A 21,633-nucleotide genomic window follows, 5' to 3' on the forward strand; every position below is an offset into this window, starting at 1 on the left:
ACGTCACCAAAACCGGTGTTCAAGGGCTTCAAATTTAGGCCTTTTGCTCGGCGTTTACGGTCATTGAGCAGCGAGGGTTCTTTAGCGTGCCACACCAACTGTGACACGGGACATCCGTTTTTAAGGTCATCCCCGAGGACCCTTGACATTCACACCTGATGCCGAGCGTTTGGCGATGGAACTGGCACTACCCGTTTTAACGACTTAGGTCTGTCGCGGCCGGGATTCGAACTCCGGCCTACCGCATGCGGGGCGAACGCTCTAACCTCTCGTCTACCGCGGCGGTCAAACTGGAGTAGAGCAACAATTCTTGATGCATAATGATGTAACGTGTAGCGGTCACCCATCCAAGGGCTGATCACGCTCGTCGTTGCTTATCTTGATTTATCAAGAGAGAGACTCTATAAAATCACCAGTAAAGCTAGCTCACTAGCGAAGGAGTACAAATTCCCTGTGTACTATATACATGTACTCTCCGCTACACTTCCTTCCACTCAGGGAAGATTCGTCCCGAAGCTTGGCGTGAGTTCTCTCTGAATGTTTAGCACCTCTTCAGCAACCACCGTCGTCCTAATCTCAACGAGATTCGTCGAGGCTACATATTTGGACTGACGCCTCTTCCGAATCTCAGAATAGTGTCACACAAAGTGATTTGAGAAATCTTGCCTGAACTTCGACCGCTTGTTGCAATTAAATTGGGTTATAAACTGAATTCCTCACCCGCTTCAGCTTTTCGCCTTAGACATCCTATCAACTCTCTACTACAATGAAACACACACACTCATATATATATATATATATTTTTTCAGAGAGCTACAGTTCTGCAGCTAATTTCTTTGTTGCTTTACTTCCTGTTTTATTTATTTGTTGCTTTACTTCCTGTTTTATCTATTTGTTGCTTTACTTATATTTTGTGGAAATACAAGCTTCCCTGATCTTCTGTTGAACTGTTGTAAATAAAGCTTCTGTATCTTCGATCTCTCACTGACAATTTCGTCATCGTGTGCTGTAGTCAAGCTTTGAATGATAACAATAGACATATGAATTATTCTAATACTGTTAAATATTGGACTAAACTTGTACATATGAGGTGTTAAATACACAAAATCAATTTAATAAATCGATAATGATTTTCTGGGTTAAACTAAATCAGATAATTACAAATCTTCTGAAGTAAATATTTTACAGTAGTAATTTTAAGAAGTGAGATAGAAGCTTGGTTCATTCTGAAAGCGCCTCAGCGAGTCCAATATTTTCCAGAATTCACCGCTTTTGTCTTGATCGATGCAAGAGGGGCAACTTTAACATGTACAGGAAATCTCTATTCTGTTTAATAGAGCGTATCTTAATAGGAACACTAGGCGGTCTACCGTGTAGCATTTGATTCTCGTATTGATTAATTTGGCAAAATGAAACTTCTTTTGTAAACGCTATTGTGACAGTACTTTCTATTGGCCGTGTTCCACGACTTGGTCATGCTTCTATAACTCATCTAATGGACAGCAAGGTAAATCATGCAGACAGGTAACTATCGATTCAATGAAATCCAACACCTGACGCATGCGTAGAATTTTGTTTTGATGCACCTGAACGAAGAAGACATTGCATCTGCCAAGTAGCCATTTTCTGTTTCTCGTCGAGATAATATTATTGGAGTATACTAACCGTAAACCACGATGAAACTCGGTCGAAAACTGAAGATTTTTGCGGTAATTACCTTTATCGGCGTGGTTTTGATGACAGTATCTTTTGTCAGCCCAGGATGGACCAGTGTTTCCATACAGGATAAACCCTCGGAGATGTCGCCTTTCTTTTTCCACACTCCTCCCGATGATCGAGAGGAAGTACACCTGTCAGCAGGACTATGGTATTTTACCGTCTGCTTCCACGATTCCAAAAATCGTTACATGACACCTCTTCCGTTTGAGATGACAGGAGAAAGGGAGTTCCAGGACGATAGCTGGATGATTGATAGGCGAGAAAAGTCTAAGAGGAAGAAATGTCACGTGACCACATACTACTGTCACCGTGAAGCTCCATTTATGTATTCATTCCCAAATTCTGTGTACAAGGAAGTGAAGGGTAAATCTTTTTTTTTTCCGGTTTAAAAGTCATTGTAATGTTCAAACATCTCTGTCATCGTAATGCTCAAACATCTCTGTCATCGTAAATTTCGTGCAATTATTGACAAAAGCTACTGTAAATATTTGATTCTAAAAATATCATTGATGATGCAAGTTTACATTTTCGTTCATATATAAACACGTTTTGCATCAGTAGAATATGACTAATATACAACCTGTCTGCTGTTGCACACCTATTTTTGACCCTTTTAATAAAACATCCGGGTTTAAAGAAACTTGAGTTTAAAAAGATATTAAGGCATGGGTAATGCGTATTTTTAGTTCAGTTTGGTTGTAGCAAGTAGAAAGATAAAATACGTAAAATATAAGAGACTTGTAAATTTTCTTATATATTCATATATTACCCCTCTCTACATTGTATATTTACTGTACAACTTTTTCTCACTAGATTAATGTCTAATATTGGGAATAAATTACATTCCATTTACACTATAACAATATATCATAAACTACGTTTTTTCATCGTTTTTCATTTTGTTGATACCATGACGAGGAAAGCAAGTCATACAACTTTAAATAATTCATCAACTATCATTTTGTAGCCTGACAAATCATACGGTAACGCGTTCATTTTATTAAGAAAATAGTTCTTATCTTGAAAGTGTTCTGGATGTCATGCATAATACTGTCACGTGCTAAGTAAAGGAATGATAGCGATCATTTTAAGTAAAATCATTATTTTATATCTTAACCATTTAGAAATATTTTTTTAAAGATTTTTTTTTTTTTTTTTTTTTTTTTTACCTCTGTACCGTTTTTCTAAGACTATTCTTCTTCCGTATTATCGTCACTTGACTATCAAGTTCGATGCGAGTGCATGATAGGAACGCAGAATATTATCAGGCTATATACATGTACTACATATATGTACATGTGAAACATAAATATTCATAAGTATATAAACATATTCCTCTAAAACGTAGTCGAGAAATAAATATGTAATCCAGTTATCTTTAGTTAAATGATAGACGTATTTGGAGTATAAAGTATCCACAAATTACTGACAATTTTCCATATTAATGCCAAAAGTATTACAATCTCAGTAATGCAATATTTGAAACGTCCGTTTCTTAGATATTTTATTTTAAATATGAAATATCTATATGAATAATTATAATATTTCTTATTAATATGGCAAATGGACCCATCTGTTAAAGAAAAGGCGGTTAGACAACTGTAAATAAACGGTCACACATAGGTTAATGAATTGCATGCAAGTATATTGACCAGGGACTGAACTCGTTTCTGGTTTTCAGAGCTGGGTAGACACGGGCTGTTGGAATTCCAGATCATCTCGTCAGTAGGGATGTTCTTTGGAGTCCTCGGTTTCATTGGTACCATCTTGTACGCTCGCAGTGTAGCGAGATCCCGATGTGCGGGATTACTGGCGTGCATCAGTCTCATCGTCTCAGGTATACAACGAAAATCTCAATTTTTTTTTAAAGAAAATGTTATTCATTTTGCTTAAGCGAGTTTTAAAACTCTTATTCTATATTAACATAATTTTTTTGTATATGTTGTCTTTCATACATAATTTTGTTTTAAACCGTGTACGATTTTCATGCACAGCGGGAACCTACATCGCTGTCGTCGTAAAGACCATTACTGTGACCCAGAGCTACAAGCTTCTTTACTCGCATCTCTACAGCAACCCCCTGCATTTTCACTGTCCGTGGGCTCTCACTATCGGGGGTGTTGGAGGCATCCTCGTCCTTGTTTCTGCTGTTGCACACTTGTGCATCCTGTCTAGAAACAAAGCCATCGATGACGTACACGTTTACCACATTCACAGAGGGACCAACCAGGGCATCTTCTCTCAGCATCCATACACAACCATTGCACCGCCCGGTTACACTGCAGCGGTTGGGTTGAAAATCCCTCTTGTCAACGCTATAGAGGCAAATGAGGGGGCGGGACCCCTTCCAGAGAAGAAGTGAATCTTTTTTCATCATTGTTTTCGAAGAGAAAACAGCTCATGTGCTTTTGTCTCAAACTGCTGAATTCCTGATTTGTTAAGAAATGACCATTGTCGTTTATTAATTTTTTAATCTGAAGTCGAAAATAATTTGTCATATAATCGTTTTTAACTTCAGATTGAAAATTAATAAACGACACCAATATTATCCATGATAGCAAATGACACTTTAAAAACTTGAAGCCATCCATGTGACTTATCATAAACTCATAATTTTTGTACTATTCATTTAACTCTTGTGCATGAAATACATACATATAAAATGTTTTAAAAGTTTATTTTATGACGTAACGAGCTACTGCATTTCTGTTTTTTGTTGTTTTTTTGTTTTTCTTTAACAATTCTCACATTTCCCCCCCCATATAAATCGAAGCATTTGCCTTATCAATATTATGTAAGCTGATGAATTCACCGTATTCAATATTATGTAAGCTGATGAATTCACCGTATTCAATATTATGTAAGCTGATGAATTCACCGTATTCAATATTATGTAAGCTGATGAATTCACCGTATTCAATATTATGTAAGCTGATGAATTCACCGTATTCAATATTATGTAAGCTGCTAGTTTTCCTATTGAATATCATAAAGCCGACACATTATCTCTATTCAATATTATGTAGAATGATGCCTTCTCCCTTTTCAATTATAAGATGTTATTCGGAAGCTTTAATAATTTCTTAGACTTTGTCATACCAATAAAGATTTAGAAATAATGCAGACTTTTTATTTTTGTAGAGTATAAGGCATATGTATCGTATTAATTTTAGAAGTATAGTAGCTATTGAAAATTATTATAGTACAATATGGCAGCTGACGCCTTCACCGAATTTCGGAGCAGCCCTTTATAATTCATATCTGGAAATTCACATTAATCATCGCCGGTTTTAGCAATAATTGTGGACCTAGTCATAATAATTGTGGACCTACTGCCATTCAGTTCAAACAAGTGATTTGACTGCGTGTTGAATAACTCTTTATCAGTACCAATGCTGCATTGCTTACTGTCTAGGTATGAAAATCCCAAACTAAAATAGTCACTAAATTTTCCATTCAACTGACGATACCCATTACGTAATAGTTCATCTCCTGATATTGAAGAGTTCCTATATATTTTTTTTTTAAATTGGTGATATATAGTATCTGTGCACATCTACAGCTAGTGACTTTTATACTTTTTAGGTCACCTGAGTAGACTTGGTTGTCCGTCTTCCTGCGTCGTCCGTCGTGCGTTAACAATTGAACATTTTTAACTTCTTCTTGATAACTGCCAATTCATTTCTTTTCAAATTTGGTATGAAGCATCTTTGGGACAAGGGGGACATAAATTGTAAATCCCAGGCCTCCAGCACCCCTTGGGCCTTAGGGACGGGGTAAAAGCTGCTCAAAATCGACAAATTTTCAAAAATATTTTTCTCAAGAACCGCACGTGTAAGAAAAACTAAATGCATGGTGATGGAGAGCTGGAAGGCCTCTACCAAAATTGTAAATTCAGGATCCACGGGGTAGGGGTTCTGACCCCAGGGTGGGGCCAAACTATGGTATATAGTGTTTATGTGTAAAACACTTAAATAACATCTTCTTTTAGAGCGAGATTAATATAAGCCTTTTGGCTTGTTTCTCAATCTATTTTATGTATAAGACATTCTAAACATTATCGAATTATTTACGAATAAATATTGTTTAAACTAACATCTTCTTTAGTGCTGTTGATACTATACTGAAACTAAATAAATATTTAGAAAGAGCAGGTAGTCCTTTACCAAAATTGTAAATTTAATGACCTCAGGGGTAGGGGTTTTAGTATCAAGGTGGGGGCAAAATGGTCAGTTATTAAATGTGTGAACAATAGACATTTTTAACTTCTTCTTGATTCCAATTCTTTTCAAATTTGGTATGAAGCATCTTTGGAAGAAGGGGGACATAAATTGTAAATTTCAGGATTCCTGCACCCCTGTGGCCTTAGGGGCGGGGCAAAAACTGCCCAAAATTGACAAATTTTCAAAAATCTTCTTCTCAAGAACCGAACACGTGTAGGAAAAACTAAATGCATGGTGATGGGAGAGCAGGAAGGCCTCTACCAAAATTGTAAATTTGATGATCCCCAGAGTAAGGGTTCTGACCCCATGGTGGAGCCAAACTCAGTATATAGTATTTGTATGTAAGTTTGTTGATACTGTATAAAATCTAAATGCATACCTAGGAATAGCAGAAATGGATGCACAAAAAATAGTGAATTTCAATCAAAACCCAGGGTTAGGACTTTAGGATGAGTCCAAATTAGTCATATCTTTTGAAGTTTTAATGTTAATACACCTATTATCTAAAGCCTTTCATCAGTGTATGCACTTTTGAAGGCAGTGAAGTTTTAAGAACACATCTTCTTTTATACTGTTGCTGAACATTAGAATTTAGCTTAGATATTCAGAACAGGAATTTTTTCTAGATTTCATAGCCCATGGAAGTAGTGAATCTTTTCATTAGTATTCAGGTGACCGATAAGGCCTGTGGGCCTCTTGTTTCATGATACATGTATTCAATTTTTAATCGTGTTTCTACGATTGCTTTTCCTTCTGTGTCCAAAAAAAATAAAATAATATAGGATTTTCCTTCCAAAATGTTTATAACTGTTGAAGTATTCTTTACTCTCATTGTTAATTGCAAAGAAATTCATTAAATCTGATGATCGCGACATTGTAAGTTTAATAGAGTGCCAAATGAACAAAAATTCAAATAATTGAAGATATCAACTCAATCACTGCGCAAAATAACTGGATTTGATGCGCGCATCAAATCAATTACTATCAATACAATTGGTGAGAGCACACTACCTCAATTGATGAGAACAATACTTGATTTGATGCGCGCATTGTAAGTTTATAGAGCGCCAAATTAGCATAAACAGAAATAATTGAAGATATCTTAAATTATTTGAAGTTATCGTCAACTCAATTCTTGCGCGCAATAATTGAATTTTGATGCACGCATTAATTCAATTAATGAGAGCAATAACTGATTTGATGCGCGCATTAATTGAGATGGTTATAGCAATAATTTATTTGATGCGCAGAACTAGCCTTAATCTCTAAGTTGGATACGAGGCCAACAATAAGTGGTGTGCGAAGACTTATTATAATCTTTCGGGTGGGTGTGATGCTCTGTTGATAGATAATCTATATGAAATATGGCTGTTGACCTGTAAAATGTTATGATGTTAGTGAGGTTAATCATTTTGTGTGTAGACCAGTCAACCTTTACGGTGATAGTGATTTGAAAATTGTTGATAATAAGGATAAAATGGATTGGTGTCGACCTGTCGGTCTTTATAATGATAGACAAGTTTTTATGCCCCCGATATGGAAGATCGGGGGGCATATTGTTTTTGTCCAGTCTGTCATTCTGTAATTCTCTCTGAAACTTTAACCTTGCTAATAACTTTGAACCGTGAGTGCTAGAGCTTTGATTTTTCACATGAGTATTCCTTATGGAGCTCAGAGTGATTAGGCAACAATTGGGCGTCGATCTGTAGACGTTTATGTTGATGGTAGCTATCCGGTTTGGTATCGACCTTTGTGGTGAGATATATATGTTATGATTGTAAGGTGTCGACTTGTTTACTTTTAACGCGAAATATTTTGTGATGAGTAATTTTTTTATGTAAAAAGGTGAAACTATGATCAATTGGAACTATTTTGTGACAAGTACTCATATTTTGATGGTGTTAGTCGGTTAAAACGAACTACTTATCCGTATCCCCTAGTTGATCCAGCTTTATCATTTCTCCTACATTCGGACGGTTTCTGTAGCTATCCATCACACATCATGCTGTCCCTCTTTGTACTCGCTCTAGTCTATGTGTCCCTGCTTGTATGGGTCCCATACACTGACTGAGCCACGGTATTCAAGCTGAGGTCATACTTAGGATTTCTAGGCCTTCTCTTTAATATCGTGAGTTTAGGTTGCGCCTAAGACATCCTAGTGTTCTGTTTGCCTTTTTACAGATGCTATTTATATGGATTCCCTAGATATTGTGCAGTTTACATATTGAATTGAAGTTTCGTGAGCTATGGTGTGGTTGTGGAGAGAGAAATCAATACATAATTGATTGCCATTTTTGGATAAAGTGAATACTGTGCATTTGTCTGGATGGAATTCCATTTTCCAATTTTCTTCCAAATTCCTGATTTTCTAGGTCTTCCTATAGTGCTTTCTTGTCTGTTTCTGTTTTATAAGCGATATAAACAATGGTGTAATCGGCGAAGAGTCTGACTGTAGAAGATAAGATGAGAGGCAAGTCGTTGATATAGAGGAGAAATAGGCTAGGCACAAGAACAGAACCCTGAAGGACTCCAGAATCTACAGTTGCCTCGTAAAACTATAACTTGTTGGTTTCGTAAGATTCTCTCTATCCAGTTCTTTGTTTCTCCCTGATTCCATAGTGATTTAATTTATGTAGAAATAATTCTAACTTATGTAGAATGAAAACCTTTGAGATGTCGAGGATAAGTACATCTGTTTATTTTCCTATGTCCAGATATTTTTAGTTACATGTATGTTATTTTTAAACTCAAGCAATTGCGCGAATTAACTAATTTCAATATGTAAATCATGTAATATAAATCTTTACGTATTGCCAGGTGTTCATGTAATAGAATTCGTTACGTATTGCCTGGTGTTCATGCAATTGAATTCGTTACGTATTGGCAGGTGTTCATGCAATAGAATTCGTTACGTATTGGCAGGTGTTCGTCAAGGAGAATGAGTATGGAGATGTGGCGATTCTATATTTTAACAAATGTGGGGAAAATGTCTGTATACATTTGACTGCTTTGAAATAGATTTGACAAGCTATACAGAAGAAACGACTAATTTAAATCATTGTATTCGTTATGAAACAAGGAACTATCAACAGCCGCATCTTTTTCTCATGAATTGTTTATATCTCTCAACTGATTCGATACGCAAGAGCTTGTTCTGCCTATGGTCAGTTTTTAAATTGAAACAGGCTACTGACAAACAAGTTGATGATGCAAGGGTACAAACAGTCTCGTTTAATTGCAAGACCGTATACATATTGCAATGTAATTCAAAACCACAGGTACATTAATACCTTCCGCCTATTTGCCAATTTTAATTTTGCGAAACTTACGGAAAAGTTCTATGACTCCCATTTGATAAAATTGTTTTTCATTTCGACATTTTAAGTAGAAGACTTTAGAAATATCCGAAAATCAAGCTAAAGTTTTATCTCATGGTACAGGGGTTTCAAAAGTCTCGTTTAAAGTCAGCTTTTCGCAAATTCTATGGTCGTTATAACGATTTAGTTGCCAATACAACCTATCATTGGGTCAAATGCTGTCTGACGTGTTTCATACCGATTGTTAGACCGTTCTTGGCGCACTGATTTTGGCTGCGGATAGCTTCGTTTATATTACCTGATCGGGATATAGGGCTCACGGCGGGTGTGGCCGGTCGACGAGGGATGCTTGCTCCTCCTGGGCACCTGATCCCACCGCTGGTGTGTCCAGGGGTCCGTGTTTGCCCAACTATCTACATGTATTTTGTATTGCTTATAGTAGTTATAAGATTGATCACTGTTTGTTATCTTCACCTTTCATCTTCATTTAGACTTCTCCCGACGGGAATCGTGTTCTGCCTTTCGTTGTTTAAAAACGACTTGAAATTTGACAAGATTGGTATTCCAAATTTTTCTTTATTTTGAAACAATTTCTATGCTAAATATTTAAACACTTTTATTTCAACATACTGCATTTTATCACAAATATTCGTATTCGTTATTTGGCATTTCATATTATATCCCGCCCTACGTATTGCGAATAAAGCATTAGGATACTCTATTTAGTAATACTTCGTCATGTTGTTACGTTAAAAAAATGTCAGCACTACTTAGGTAAGATATTGCAAATGAAACAATGCAATATAAACCTTCAACGTTTAGTGATAATAGATTTCACACGAGGGAATTCACTTCTTTCTTTTTCCCCAAACTATCACAAGATATGAAAATGTCTGATGCTGCAAGTATGTATCTAAAGCGGTATATCGCACTTATGTATCAAAATTGTCATGAATAAAAACCTAAGGACATCAATCATTACGTAATGTTATGGTTTTGCAAATTCAAAAGTTTCCCCATGAAACAAAACAATTGCTATTTCAGTATAATATCAACCCGAATGTCGATAACTTTGAACAAGTTACTGAGGTCTCTGCTTTGATTGCGAGCTTTTTGGTGGAAGACCATAACAGGAGCGCATCATCAAATCAAAATAACAGTCGTCATCTATCGTTGCACTGACGCCAGCGTAGTAATTCATAAACTCGTCACGTGTCACTTTTCCATCCGGGTTACCGGGCGTGTCGATGCTGTCAAGAAAACTTCGTAAGACCTCGTCCTCCGTCCACTCACCCGACTGATACTTCGGGTGGTTTCTTGCATTTGCAGCATAAACAACTGAAAAAGAGAAAAACCGAATGTACATTTTAATGTTAGGAAGGTCGGATCCAGGTACAGACGTGGTGTCTGGTTGACCATTTTAAAGAATATTCAGAGGGACTTGGTACTAATCCCAGTTGGTACTAATCCCAGTTTGATCAATAGAGATTACATGTATCTCCCCCGATTCCATGATACTTTTTACATGCATTTGATGTCATCGACCTACCCCCGGGATTGAGAGATGAAAATGTATGCTAGGAAAGAACATGACCGTTTTGGGGCATAAATATAAATGATGGGAAGGATTGATTGTATAGCGCGGTCAGACTGGCCCGATGGGCGTAATCAGATGTAACTCGTAAAGCACCAGACTTAGGATTATGGGGTACCTTGTCCAAAAGATGCTTCATACCACATTTGAAAAGACTGGAAAAGGTAATTATCAGGAAGTTATACATGTAAATGTTCAATTATCAACACACATTTAATCACTAGCCATTTTGGACCGACCTGACACCAAAACCCTTACCCCTGGGGTCATGAAATTTACACTCTTTGCAAAGGACTACCCACTCCTTCTAAATATCAATTTAGTTTTATTTTAGTAGCAATAACATTAAAGAAGATGTCATTTAAAGATTTTACACATAAATACTAATTAAAAAGTTTGGTCCCGTCCTGGGATCCCAGGAATCATGAAATTTACAATTTTGGTAGAATCCTTCCTGCTCTACATGACTATGCATTTAGTTTATCTTACAGATGTGCGGTTGTAGAGAAGAAAAGTTTTGAAAATTGGTCAATTTCTGGCTGATTTTGGTCCACTCATAAGGCTGCACGGGTGCAGGAGTCCTGAAATGTACAATTTATGTCCTCCTTGTCCAAAGATGCTTCATACCAAAATTTGAAAAGAATGGGAATGATAGTTGTCAAGATGTTAAAACACACGACTGACTACGGACGCTGATCAATTGCAATAGATCATTTGGTGACTTGAGTGACCTAAAATGTACAGTCACTTGTAGTATTGAAATAATAAATTACAGGTACATACATATAGTAGAGGTCAGAATGAATTAAGTAAGCATTCAATGTGATGGCCATGTTGAACTACATTATATACAGGGAAAGAATAAGTACGTTAGGTATAATGTAATCTCAGCGAGATTCGTCGAGGCTGGATATTTGGACTGACGCCTCTCGCTGAGATTAGGTATAATGTAGTTCTAATATTAATATATAGTATTACATTCTACCTTGTTCAGATTTTTAAAACTCGGGTACATCACCATCATCCTTTGGAAGAAAACGACTGACAGGATAGTTTGTGCATTTCAATGGAAAACCAATGCTATATTTTAAAAATGTTGCTTTTGTCGTGAAGCTCGAATGTATTGATCACAAATACTCACTCTTCAAACTTCAAATCTTTTGGTTACATACGTTGTGGTTTCTCAACCGGTTACCACGCCAAACATCAATTTATTGAGCAGCATTTGTTGCTGCAAATACGGCCAGGCCTTTAAATGTTTGTAATGTCTCTGTTTTGAGTTTAATTTCCTATTCTTTAAGTGAAAGGATCGAACATGATTCAGAGAAAATTCATAAGATAAATATTTGAAGTGAATAATTGGGAGTTGAAGCTTTCATGGATAATCACGGTAACTAACGTCGTTAGTTCTAAATTTTTACCTATGCTTATTTTCATGTTTTTTTGGGGTTAAAATTTACTGTATATCTTTAGAAATGTATATCATGCACTATTCTTCTCATGATTTTGCCTTACTCAATAAATCTATAAACATATCGTTGTCAATTCATTGAAAGCAAGTATTTTTTGAAAAACACACTAAGTGTTGATTGAGTTGATATCAATTATTTACATGTATATCTAGAAGGCACGTGCCATACTCTCTCCATTGCACGCTTCAGATGCTGTCGGATCGGAAACCTATTTATAATTGGCTGCGTTCGTCATCAAACTTAGTAAATGTTCGCACATATGTAAACAATAATGCTATCACAAAAAAAAATTCCCCAAACTACAATTGCTATTTCCATGTCTGTATATCTACACACGTGAAAAAAGTATTATTAAACTTATAACGATTACTAATTTAGCGTTATAATTCGCTACCATTTTACCCTGAGACGTATAGTGTACCTTTCAGATCATCTATATTCAAATGCCCGTCTTCATTCACGTCCCATTTGGTAAACGCTTCCATGATAACGTTCTCTCGCATCTGGGACATTTTTGGTCTTAATCTATGTAAAAATTCACAGAAATCAATCGTTTTGTTTTCGTCCATGTCAAATGAGACAAACAGCACGTTAAGATCGCCTTCGTCCAAGTGTAGACCATACAAGCTGGTTCCATCCTTAAGCTCCTCTTTGGTTAATCTTTTGGAGTAATCGATATCCATTTTCCTGAAAACTACTGCTAGGTCTTTAATACCCCCGTACCCTCGGGAGAGACATTTGTTACGTAAGCGGTCAAATAATTCGCCGGCACGTTCTGCCATCTCTTTCTTCCAACTACAATACATAACGGCGTCTGTTTTGTATACACTAGACGAAAAGTTCAAAGGTTACGAGTGCTCCAACAATGATTCACTGAAACTTTACCACAGCCTTTCCAATGTCTAATTAATGATAACTAATAAGATCTCGTATACTGCAGTAGTCTGTAACAGCAATCCTAGGGAAAGATCTGACCTTCATAAAACTGTTCATTTTTGAACCATAAACTGCACATCTATTTCTATTGTGTGTCTTGTTTCCATAACAAGTATCTAGTTAAGAATGCAACGGGTCCCATTACCCGTAACGATTTCCAATACAGAGCAGCCACAGGTGCCCGTGATCGTAGGAAATGATCTCTAACACACGAAGAATCATTGCGAAACAGCTATCGACTACATCCGATTTGAAAAAAAAAAAGAAATTCAAAATTATCGTCATAATATTACATATCTGCCTTTTCCACTCAATAAAAATCTAAAAGTATTATCATATGAGCCGTTAATAAGACTGACAATTATGAAATACATTTTTTCTAATTTCGCAAACTTTGTAATTTCAGCCCATGTTAAACAGGTCTTTTAACGATTTCATGTTCGAACGGACTAAATGCTTTAAATTGATGCTGACATCACATGCAGAGACATTATTTGTCGAAATGCGCATCTGGTGCACCAAAATGGGTATCGTATAAGTTTTACATTATGACCCCTGGGTCGAGGCCTCTGCTGGTGGACTGTTATTCCCCGAGGGTCTCTACAGCCCAGTAGCTAAGTACTTCGTTACTAGCTTCAAAATACGGATGTATAATCAATTGCCGTGATAAAATTTAGAAATTAATTTCAAAATTAAGGATTATCTCCCTCATGCATAGTTCTTATCCATAGACGAATTTGACTCCACTTTTTTGGCATTCTGTTTTCCCCTAAAATAGTTCTAGCAAGTTTATTGTTATTTCGGATTTCAAACATTTCGGTTGAGCATCACTGAAGAGACATTATTTGTCGAAATGCGCATCTGGTGCATCAAACTTGGCACCGTATAAGTTTTACATGTAAAGAAACAGAGTCTATACAAACATGTTCAGAATGTGACAAAGTGTGGTCGTGTTCTAGAGAAAAATATTCTCTTGCTTTACTTTGATTGATATACTCCCATCTCAAGGTATATCGAATAGCATAACCCGGCCTTCATAAATAGGACGGTCTTTTACAATCAACTTTTAACAGAACCACAGCTCGCTGAAATAGCTGATAGAAAATTATTTTTCGTGTAATCGAACCCAATCAGAAATACGCGTAATTTCTGATAGAAGTCTCGTATTTGAAGAGGTTATGATTGAGATAATTCTTTTCAATACCACTTGTTGACTCAATGATTCAAACAATATATAATTTGTATTCATAAATGAATAGGCTTAGACAACAGGCTCTGTCTATCAAATCCCTCTCCTTCTACAGAAGGATCATTATACAAGATGATAAATTAACATTTAATGTAAACGGACATATAGAATGCAGTCAGGAGAATATATAGCTTGCTACTCGGTGTACATCATCATGCATACTCTACTATGTGGATAATATTAATTAATTATTAATAATAATATCAATATTATTAGATTTCCATACTGATTTTGTTGCCGTGGGGATCCGGGCTAGAATAGATCATCAGTAACCCCTTGCTTGTCGTAAGAGAGGACTAAACTGGGCGGTCCTTCGGATGAACAACAAAAATCGAAGCCCCGTGTCACAGCAGGTGTGGCACGATAAAGACCCCTCCCTCCCGAGCATACATGTAGGCCTTCACCGGTGATAGTCACTATATGAGTGAAAAATTCTCGACCGTCCCGCAATATACAACAACAACAAAGTATCCTGATTTGGATTACGTATTACATTACAGTATTACATTATATTAATATAGGGCTCACGGCGGGTGTGACCGGTCATACAGAACTTCTAATGTCTTCAATCCGCCACCGTAATTTTCACTTGGTAAACATTATAAAAATATCATACCCTAAACTACAATATAAACGTTTATTCAATTATGATTTACATAAGAGTAGCATTAGTAATCACCCTCATTGTTCTTGTAGTAAAAATGAAGATGTGTATCAATTAATTTTTGCTTGTAAAAATTATAAAAATGCTAGAAATATTCTTTTCAATCGACTATTCAGAATTGATTTGGTTAACATAGACAGAGACCTACTATACTCAAGGGTCAAAAGTATATCTGCACTGCTAATTTTCACCTTATAATTCATTGTATAAATACAATTTAAAAAAATATTTCCACTGCAGCCATCACCAATAAAATTTCACAAATCATGCATTATCACCAAGATTTAAATCTGATATTGTTGTTTTTTCTCTATGTGTAACAGTTTTTAACACTCACTAGGTTAATCATGTTGTATGAACTTTATTTGAAATTAATCATACACTTTTCATATCAATTAGCATTTCAAAAAATATACCTCGTAATTCATAAATCAACCCACAAAAATTATATATAAATAACAATAAGAGTAGCATTTGGCATGGATCTTGAGTGAATTCTGCATATATTCTGAAAATTTCATTACATTAATTATATGAAAGTTGGAATGGATTTATAGTGAAAAATAGCAGTGCAGAAATACTTTTGATCATTAAGTGTATTATGGGGTAATGCAAATTTGTCATTGCAAACCAACACCAGTATATTTGCTGCTGTTCGTATATGAATTCCCTTAGATTTAAGTAAACATTATGTACCAGTGGCGGATTTAGGGGTGGGGGGCGCAGCCGGCGCGCGCCCCCTAAAATTTTAGAATTTTAAAATCGTGTTATCTTGTTTACAAAAATGTACTAAACGATAATAGAAGCCATAATTTCTTCAACTCCCGGAGAAATAAATGACAAAATCTTTTGATTTCTTGAATTACTTTATTGGGAGAACTTATTTTTTTTCAAAAACCCTTAAAATTTTCGTCATTTGACTAATTTCACCTTATTAAAAACGATAGAAAATATTACAAATGACTTAAGTAGGAGAGATATTTCAAGCCCTAGAAAATCCAGGCGCTTCGCCCCTGGTCCCCACCAGGGCTTCACCCTGGACCCACTGGGAACCTCAAGGCGGCCCCCAGACCCCCTGCCTCATAAAGTGACGCCACCGTAACCGCAATTCCTGGATCCGCCCCTGTGTACTATGTTATATAACCTTACTTCATCTGCTATTTATCTGTTGTATCCAACGCGCATGGCATTATATATTGTAATATTTTTAAAGGAGAAGAGCCGAACATGTCTCCAATCCGTTTTATTATTCGTAAAATGTGTTCAAAACAAAACAACAGGGGGGTGCTTACTCCTCTAGGCACTTGATCCCACGTCTGGTGTGCTCTGGGGTCCGCCCTTCCCTACTCTTGAATTTGTATTGGATTTATGAGATTGTCTTTACTTGTTCATATGCCATTTGACTTCTACATGAAAGGTGAAGATAACGAACATATTCAATCTCATAAATCACATAAGCAATACAAAATAGATAGTTGGGCAAACACGGACCCCTGGACATACCAGGGGTGGAATCAGGTGCCTAGGAGGAATAAACATCCCGTCGACCGGTTACACCCGCTGTGAGCTCTATATCTTGATCAGATAAAAAGAGTTATCCGTAGTCAAAATCAGTGTGCCACAAATGGTATTACAAAAACTCTTTGTAGATATTATATATGATTGGCCTGAGAAGAATATCTAACAATTTGTATTATATGAGTAGGCAATATTTGCCACTCGACACGGCATTAAGGAAAAAAGCTAAAGATAACCAATAGTGATAAATCTCATAAATCCTATGAAGAATACATCATCGACAATACAGCAAACACGTGGCCTGGTCAGTGGGAATACCAGAGGTGGGATGAGGTTCTTAGGAGGAGTAAACATCCCCTGTTGACTGGTCACACCCATCTCTCAAAACGGTTTTCTTAAATCTTTACTCACAGCTTGAAAAATAAAATGTAGGACAACTTTCGCTAAAGAAAATTCTCTTTAGTACAAAATTAATATATATAGGACACGAAACCATAGTCGGATGAAAACAGTATTCAAAGTACTTGCAGAATTGCGCAATTGAAGTATTTTTTATTTCAAGCACTTAACTATTTTAATTTAATTTCACAATTACGATATTATTCTTCTATTTTAACTTAATTACCGAGTCTGGGGGAGAAGTTTTGACCCTGACTAAGATTATAGACCTATTCCCACATTGCTAAAAGTATATTTAAGTTATGTCTCTCCGTGAGGTCAACCCAAAGGTCAAAAGGTAATAAAACAATATTTTTCCTCTTTATCCCACCAAGTGTATGGATACGCTGCAATAAATTCACGGATGCTTCATCTTTTTTAAATGCATAAGGAGCCCGATCATGGGACCATTCAATAAAAGATTCGAATACTTGTTTTTAAAAAGTTACATAACAAAGTTGCCATCTCAAAATACACAAATCCTTTGGATTTTTCCCAAAAAGATGGCGACTAACGGACATGATTTTAGCAAAGTATGGATTCAGCTATTTCCACGATTTTACAGTTCAGAGTAGACGCTATTCACAGTAATACGATATTGTTCTTCATGTTGGCAAACAAAAATCAGAATAAAAGGACTTTCAATTTCAGGATTGTATAATACAATAAGTCATCTCATCCTATAATTTGATTTCATTTGTAGGACAGGCTGAAGGTGTTAGAAAATGTAACCGTTCCTTGCCAAATCCTTACAAGATTTCAAGGAACGTCTTACACTAGTCATGCTACTAGCTATTTCCACTTGCATATTTTTCTGTAATTCAGCATTTTCCTTCGCATAATATCTAAAACAGCTGCATGTTGTAAGATGGGTCGAATAAATACGAAATATATTTACACCAAAGAATGTCTACCAAGGGTGTGCTTAAACAATCATAAAACATTTAATCTTTTGCATGCTTTAATTTTCCACATGTAGAAGGCATTAGACTTGTCAAAGTACAAACTGATCTAGAATTAAGTCATAAATGTAAATGGTTATCACATTGTTTAATGATTTCCCCACTGTATATGATTATCACATTGTTTAATGATTTCCCGACTGTACATGGCTATCACATTGTTTGATGATTTCCCCACTGTACATGATTATTACATTGTTTAATGATATCCCCACTGTACATGATTATTACACTGTTTAATGATTTCCCCACTGCACACGGCAATCACATTGTTTGATGATTTCCCCACTGTACATGATTATCATATTGTCTAATGATTTCCCCACTGTACATGGTTATCATATTGTCTAATGATTTCCCCACAGTACATGATTATCACGTTGTTTAATGATTTCCCCACTGTACATGGCTATCATATTGTTTAATGATTTCCCCACTGTACATGGCTATCATATTGTTTAATGATTTCCCCACTGTACATGGCTATCACATTGTTTAATGATTTCCCCACTGTACATGATTATTACATTGTTTAATGATTTCCCCACTGTACATGGCTATCACACTGTTTAATGATTTCCCCACTGTACATGATTATCACATTGTTTAATGATTTCCCCACTGTACATGATTATCACATTGTTTAATGATTTCCCCACTGTACATGATTATTACACTGTTTTATGATTTCCCCACTGTACATGATTATCACATTGTTTAATGATTTCCCCACTGTACATGATTATTACATTGTTTAATGATTTCCCCACTGTACATGATTATTACACTGTTTAATGATTTCCCCACTGTATATGATTATCACATTGTTTAATGATTCCCCCACTGTACATGGCAATCACATTGTGTGATGATTTCCCCACTGTACATGATTATTACATTGTTTAATGATTTTCCCACTGTACATGATTATCACACTGTTTAATGATTTCCCCATGTACATGATTATTACATTGTTTAATGATTTCCCCACTGTACATGATTATTACACTGTTTAATGATTTCCCCATGTACATGATTATTACACTGTTTAATGATTTCCCCACTGTACATGATTATTACACTGTTTAATGATTTCACCACTGTACATGATTATTACACTGTTTAATGATTTCCCCACTGTACATGATTATTACATTGTTTAATGATTTCCCCACTGTACATGATTATTACACTGTTTAATGATTTCCCCATGTACATGATTATTACACTGTTTAATGATTTCCCCACTGTACATGATTATTACACTGTTTAATGATTTCCCCACTGTACATGATTATTACATTGTTTAATGATTTCCCCATGTACATGATTATTACACTGTTTAATGATTTCCCCATATACATGATTATTACACTGTTTAATGATTTCCCCACTGTACATGGCTATCACATTGTCTAATGATTTCCCCACTGTACATGATTATTACACTGTTTAATGATTTCCCCACTGTACATGGCTCTCACATTGTTTAATGATTTCCCCACTGTACATGATTATTACATTGTTTAATGATTTCCCCACTGTACTTGATTATCACATTGTTTAATGATTTCCCCACTGTACTTGATTATCACATTGTTTAACGATTTCCCTACTGTACATAATTATCACACTGTTTAATGCAAGGTGAAAATAACGAACAGTGATCAATCTCATAACTCCTACAAGCAATACAAAATAGATAGTTGGGCAAACACGGACCCCTGGACACACCAGAGGTGGCATCAGGTGCCTAGGAGGAGTAAGCATCCCCTGTTGACCGGTCACACCCACCGTGAGCCCTATATCCTGATCAGGTAAAAGGAGTTATCCGCAGTCAAAATCAGTGTGCCAAGAACGGCTTAACAATCGGTATGAAACACGTCAGACAGCATTTGACCCAATGCAAGGTTGTATTGACGAACTAGATCGTTATAACGACCATAGAATTTGCGAAATGCTGACTTCAATCGAGACTGTTGAAATCCCTGTACCATCAACTTGTTTGTCAGTAGCTTACCTCGATTTAAAAACTGACTATACACAGAACAAGCTCTTGCATATCGAATCAGTTGAGATATATAAACACCATATGCAGGTGATAATGGAATATTGCTACACAAATATGGGAAGTTGACGATGGAGAAGCTGAAATCATCCCGTTTGTCATACAGTTGAGTTGTCAGTTTGCCGTTAATGTCTAATTTTAATAAAATATCTAAGTATGAAACAGTATGAAGCAGAAGTGGACGACTCTGTGGTGTCCTTTATTTCGAGCTCACAGGGATATATCAAATCGACATATGAATGAAAGCTATCATTGTTAATAGACAAAATCAGCATGCAATGGCCTAACAATCGGTATGAAACACGTCAGATAGCATTTGACTAATTACAGCATGTATTTGCAAATAAGATCATTATAACGACCATAGAATTTGCGAAATGATGACTTCATACGAGAGTGTTGAAACCTCCTAGGCTGTAATATCAATTTATTAATGTATTAATGTTGGCTCTGATCAATATCTGTGAAAGATGAAGATAACGAGCAGTGATCAATCTCACAACTCCTATAAGCAATAGAGAGTTAGGCAAATACGGACCCTAGACACACCAGAGGTGGGATCAGGTGCCCTAGGAGGAGTAAGCATCCCCTGTTGACCGGTCTCACCCGCTGTGAGCCCTATATCTTGATCAGGTAAATGGAGTTATCCGTAGTCAGGTGTCTGGGAGGAGTAAGCATCCCTGTCGGCCAGACTGCATTTGACCCAATGATAGGTTGTATTGACGAACTAGATCGTTATAACGACCATAGAATTTGCTAAATACTGACTTTAAACGAGACTGTTGAAACCCCTGCACTATCAACTTGTTTGTCAGTAGCTTGCCTCGATTTAAAAACTGTACATCGCCTGTTAGGTTTCCACATTTTAGCGATTTATACTTTAGAACCACTGGGTTAATTGCAGAAATTCTTGGCACTGTGTATCCCTGGGTAAGAGGAGTTACTTCTGTTGAAATGAATTACCAGACCTCTTCCCCTCTAAAGGGGAGATAAGTGGTAAATCACCTCTCAAGAATCACAGGTTTAGGAATAACAAAATCTATCTAAAGTAATTTTTTCAGATTAAAGTTAATTCAAACTATGATTCTAAGGGTCACAACGGGACTGCAATTAACATTTGTTTACATTGAATATTTAAAAAAAGGTTTCATCTTGTGTAAAGTCCATTTTGTTCAAACTATGATCCTTGAAGTGAAGGTGAAATCACAAAAGGGTTCAAAGTTTTCAGGGAATACAATGGGACAACGTTTCACATTTTGAGTTAAGGTTGTCCCTCTATCACTGTTTTAAGCCGAGAGAAATGTTGTGACCTCTGAGCCAATTTTCTAAGTTTTTAAATATGAAAGGTGAAGATAACTAAATAGATTGATTGATTGATTGTATCTTATTTAACGTCTCTCGCGAGAATTTTTCACTCATATGGAGACGTCACCAAGACCGGTGAAGGGCTTCAAATTTAGGCCTTTGATCGGC

At 36.2% G+C, this 21,633-nt stretch overlaps 2 protein-coding genes across 4 annotated transcripts in view; one reads left to right on the top strand and one right to left on the bottom strand.

The window, feature by feature from the left end:
- The first annotated feature begins 767 nt into the window (after positions 1-767).
- LOC125671607 (uncharacterized) lies at positions 768-4,422 on the top strand. Its single transcript, XM_048907436.2, has 3 exons — positions 768-2,082; positions 3,401-3,556; positions 3,714-4,422. Exons 1-3 carry the CDS (start codon positions 1,677-1,679, stop codon positions 4,079-4,081), a joined length of 930 nt encoding a protein of 309 aa, XP_048763393.2. The 5' UTR covers positions 768-1,676; the 3' UTR covers positions 4,082-4,422.
- Positions 4,423-9,815: 5,393 nt separating this feature from the next.
- LOC125671608 (calcyphosin-like protein) overlaps positions 9,816-21,633 on the bottom strand; it is a 58,130-nt gene continuing 46,312 nt past the window's right edge. For 2 of the 3 annotated variants that reach the window (XM_048907438.2, XM_056162323.1), the window contains exon 3: positions 9,816-10,597. In XM_048907438.2, coding sequence (XP_048763395.1) covers positions 10,341-10,597 — 257 coding nt within the window. In that variant the 3' untranslated portion in view covers positions 9,816-10,340. Of the gene's footprint in view, positions 10,598-12,746; positions 13,525-21,633 lie in introns of those variants that run through there. The other variant, XM_048907437.2, reaches the window with a different exon arrangement.

This window comes from Ostrea edulis, chromosome 4, assembly GCF_947568905.1.
Source record: "Ostrea edulis chromosome 4, xbOstEdul1.1, whole genome shotgun sequence".
Lineage (NCBI taxonomy): Eukaryota > Metazoa > Mollusca > Bivalvia > Ostreida > Ostreidae > Ostrea > Ostrea edulis.

Excerpts from the sequence above, each read along its gene's own strand:
- LOC125671607 (XM_048907436.2), top strand. The coding sequence starts at position 1,677 with ATGAAACTCGGTCGAAAACTGAAGATTTTTGCGGTAATTACCTTTATC. Across the intron at positions 2,083-3,400 it reads TGTGTACAAGGAAGTGAAGG|AGCTGGGTAGACACGGGCTG; the intron begins GTAAATCTTTTT and ends TCTGGTTTTCAG. Across the intron at positions 3,557-3,713 it reads CATCAGTCTCATCGTCTCAG|CGGGAACCTACATCGCTGTC; the intron begins GTATACAACGAA and ends TTTCATGCACAG.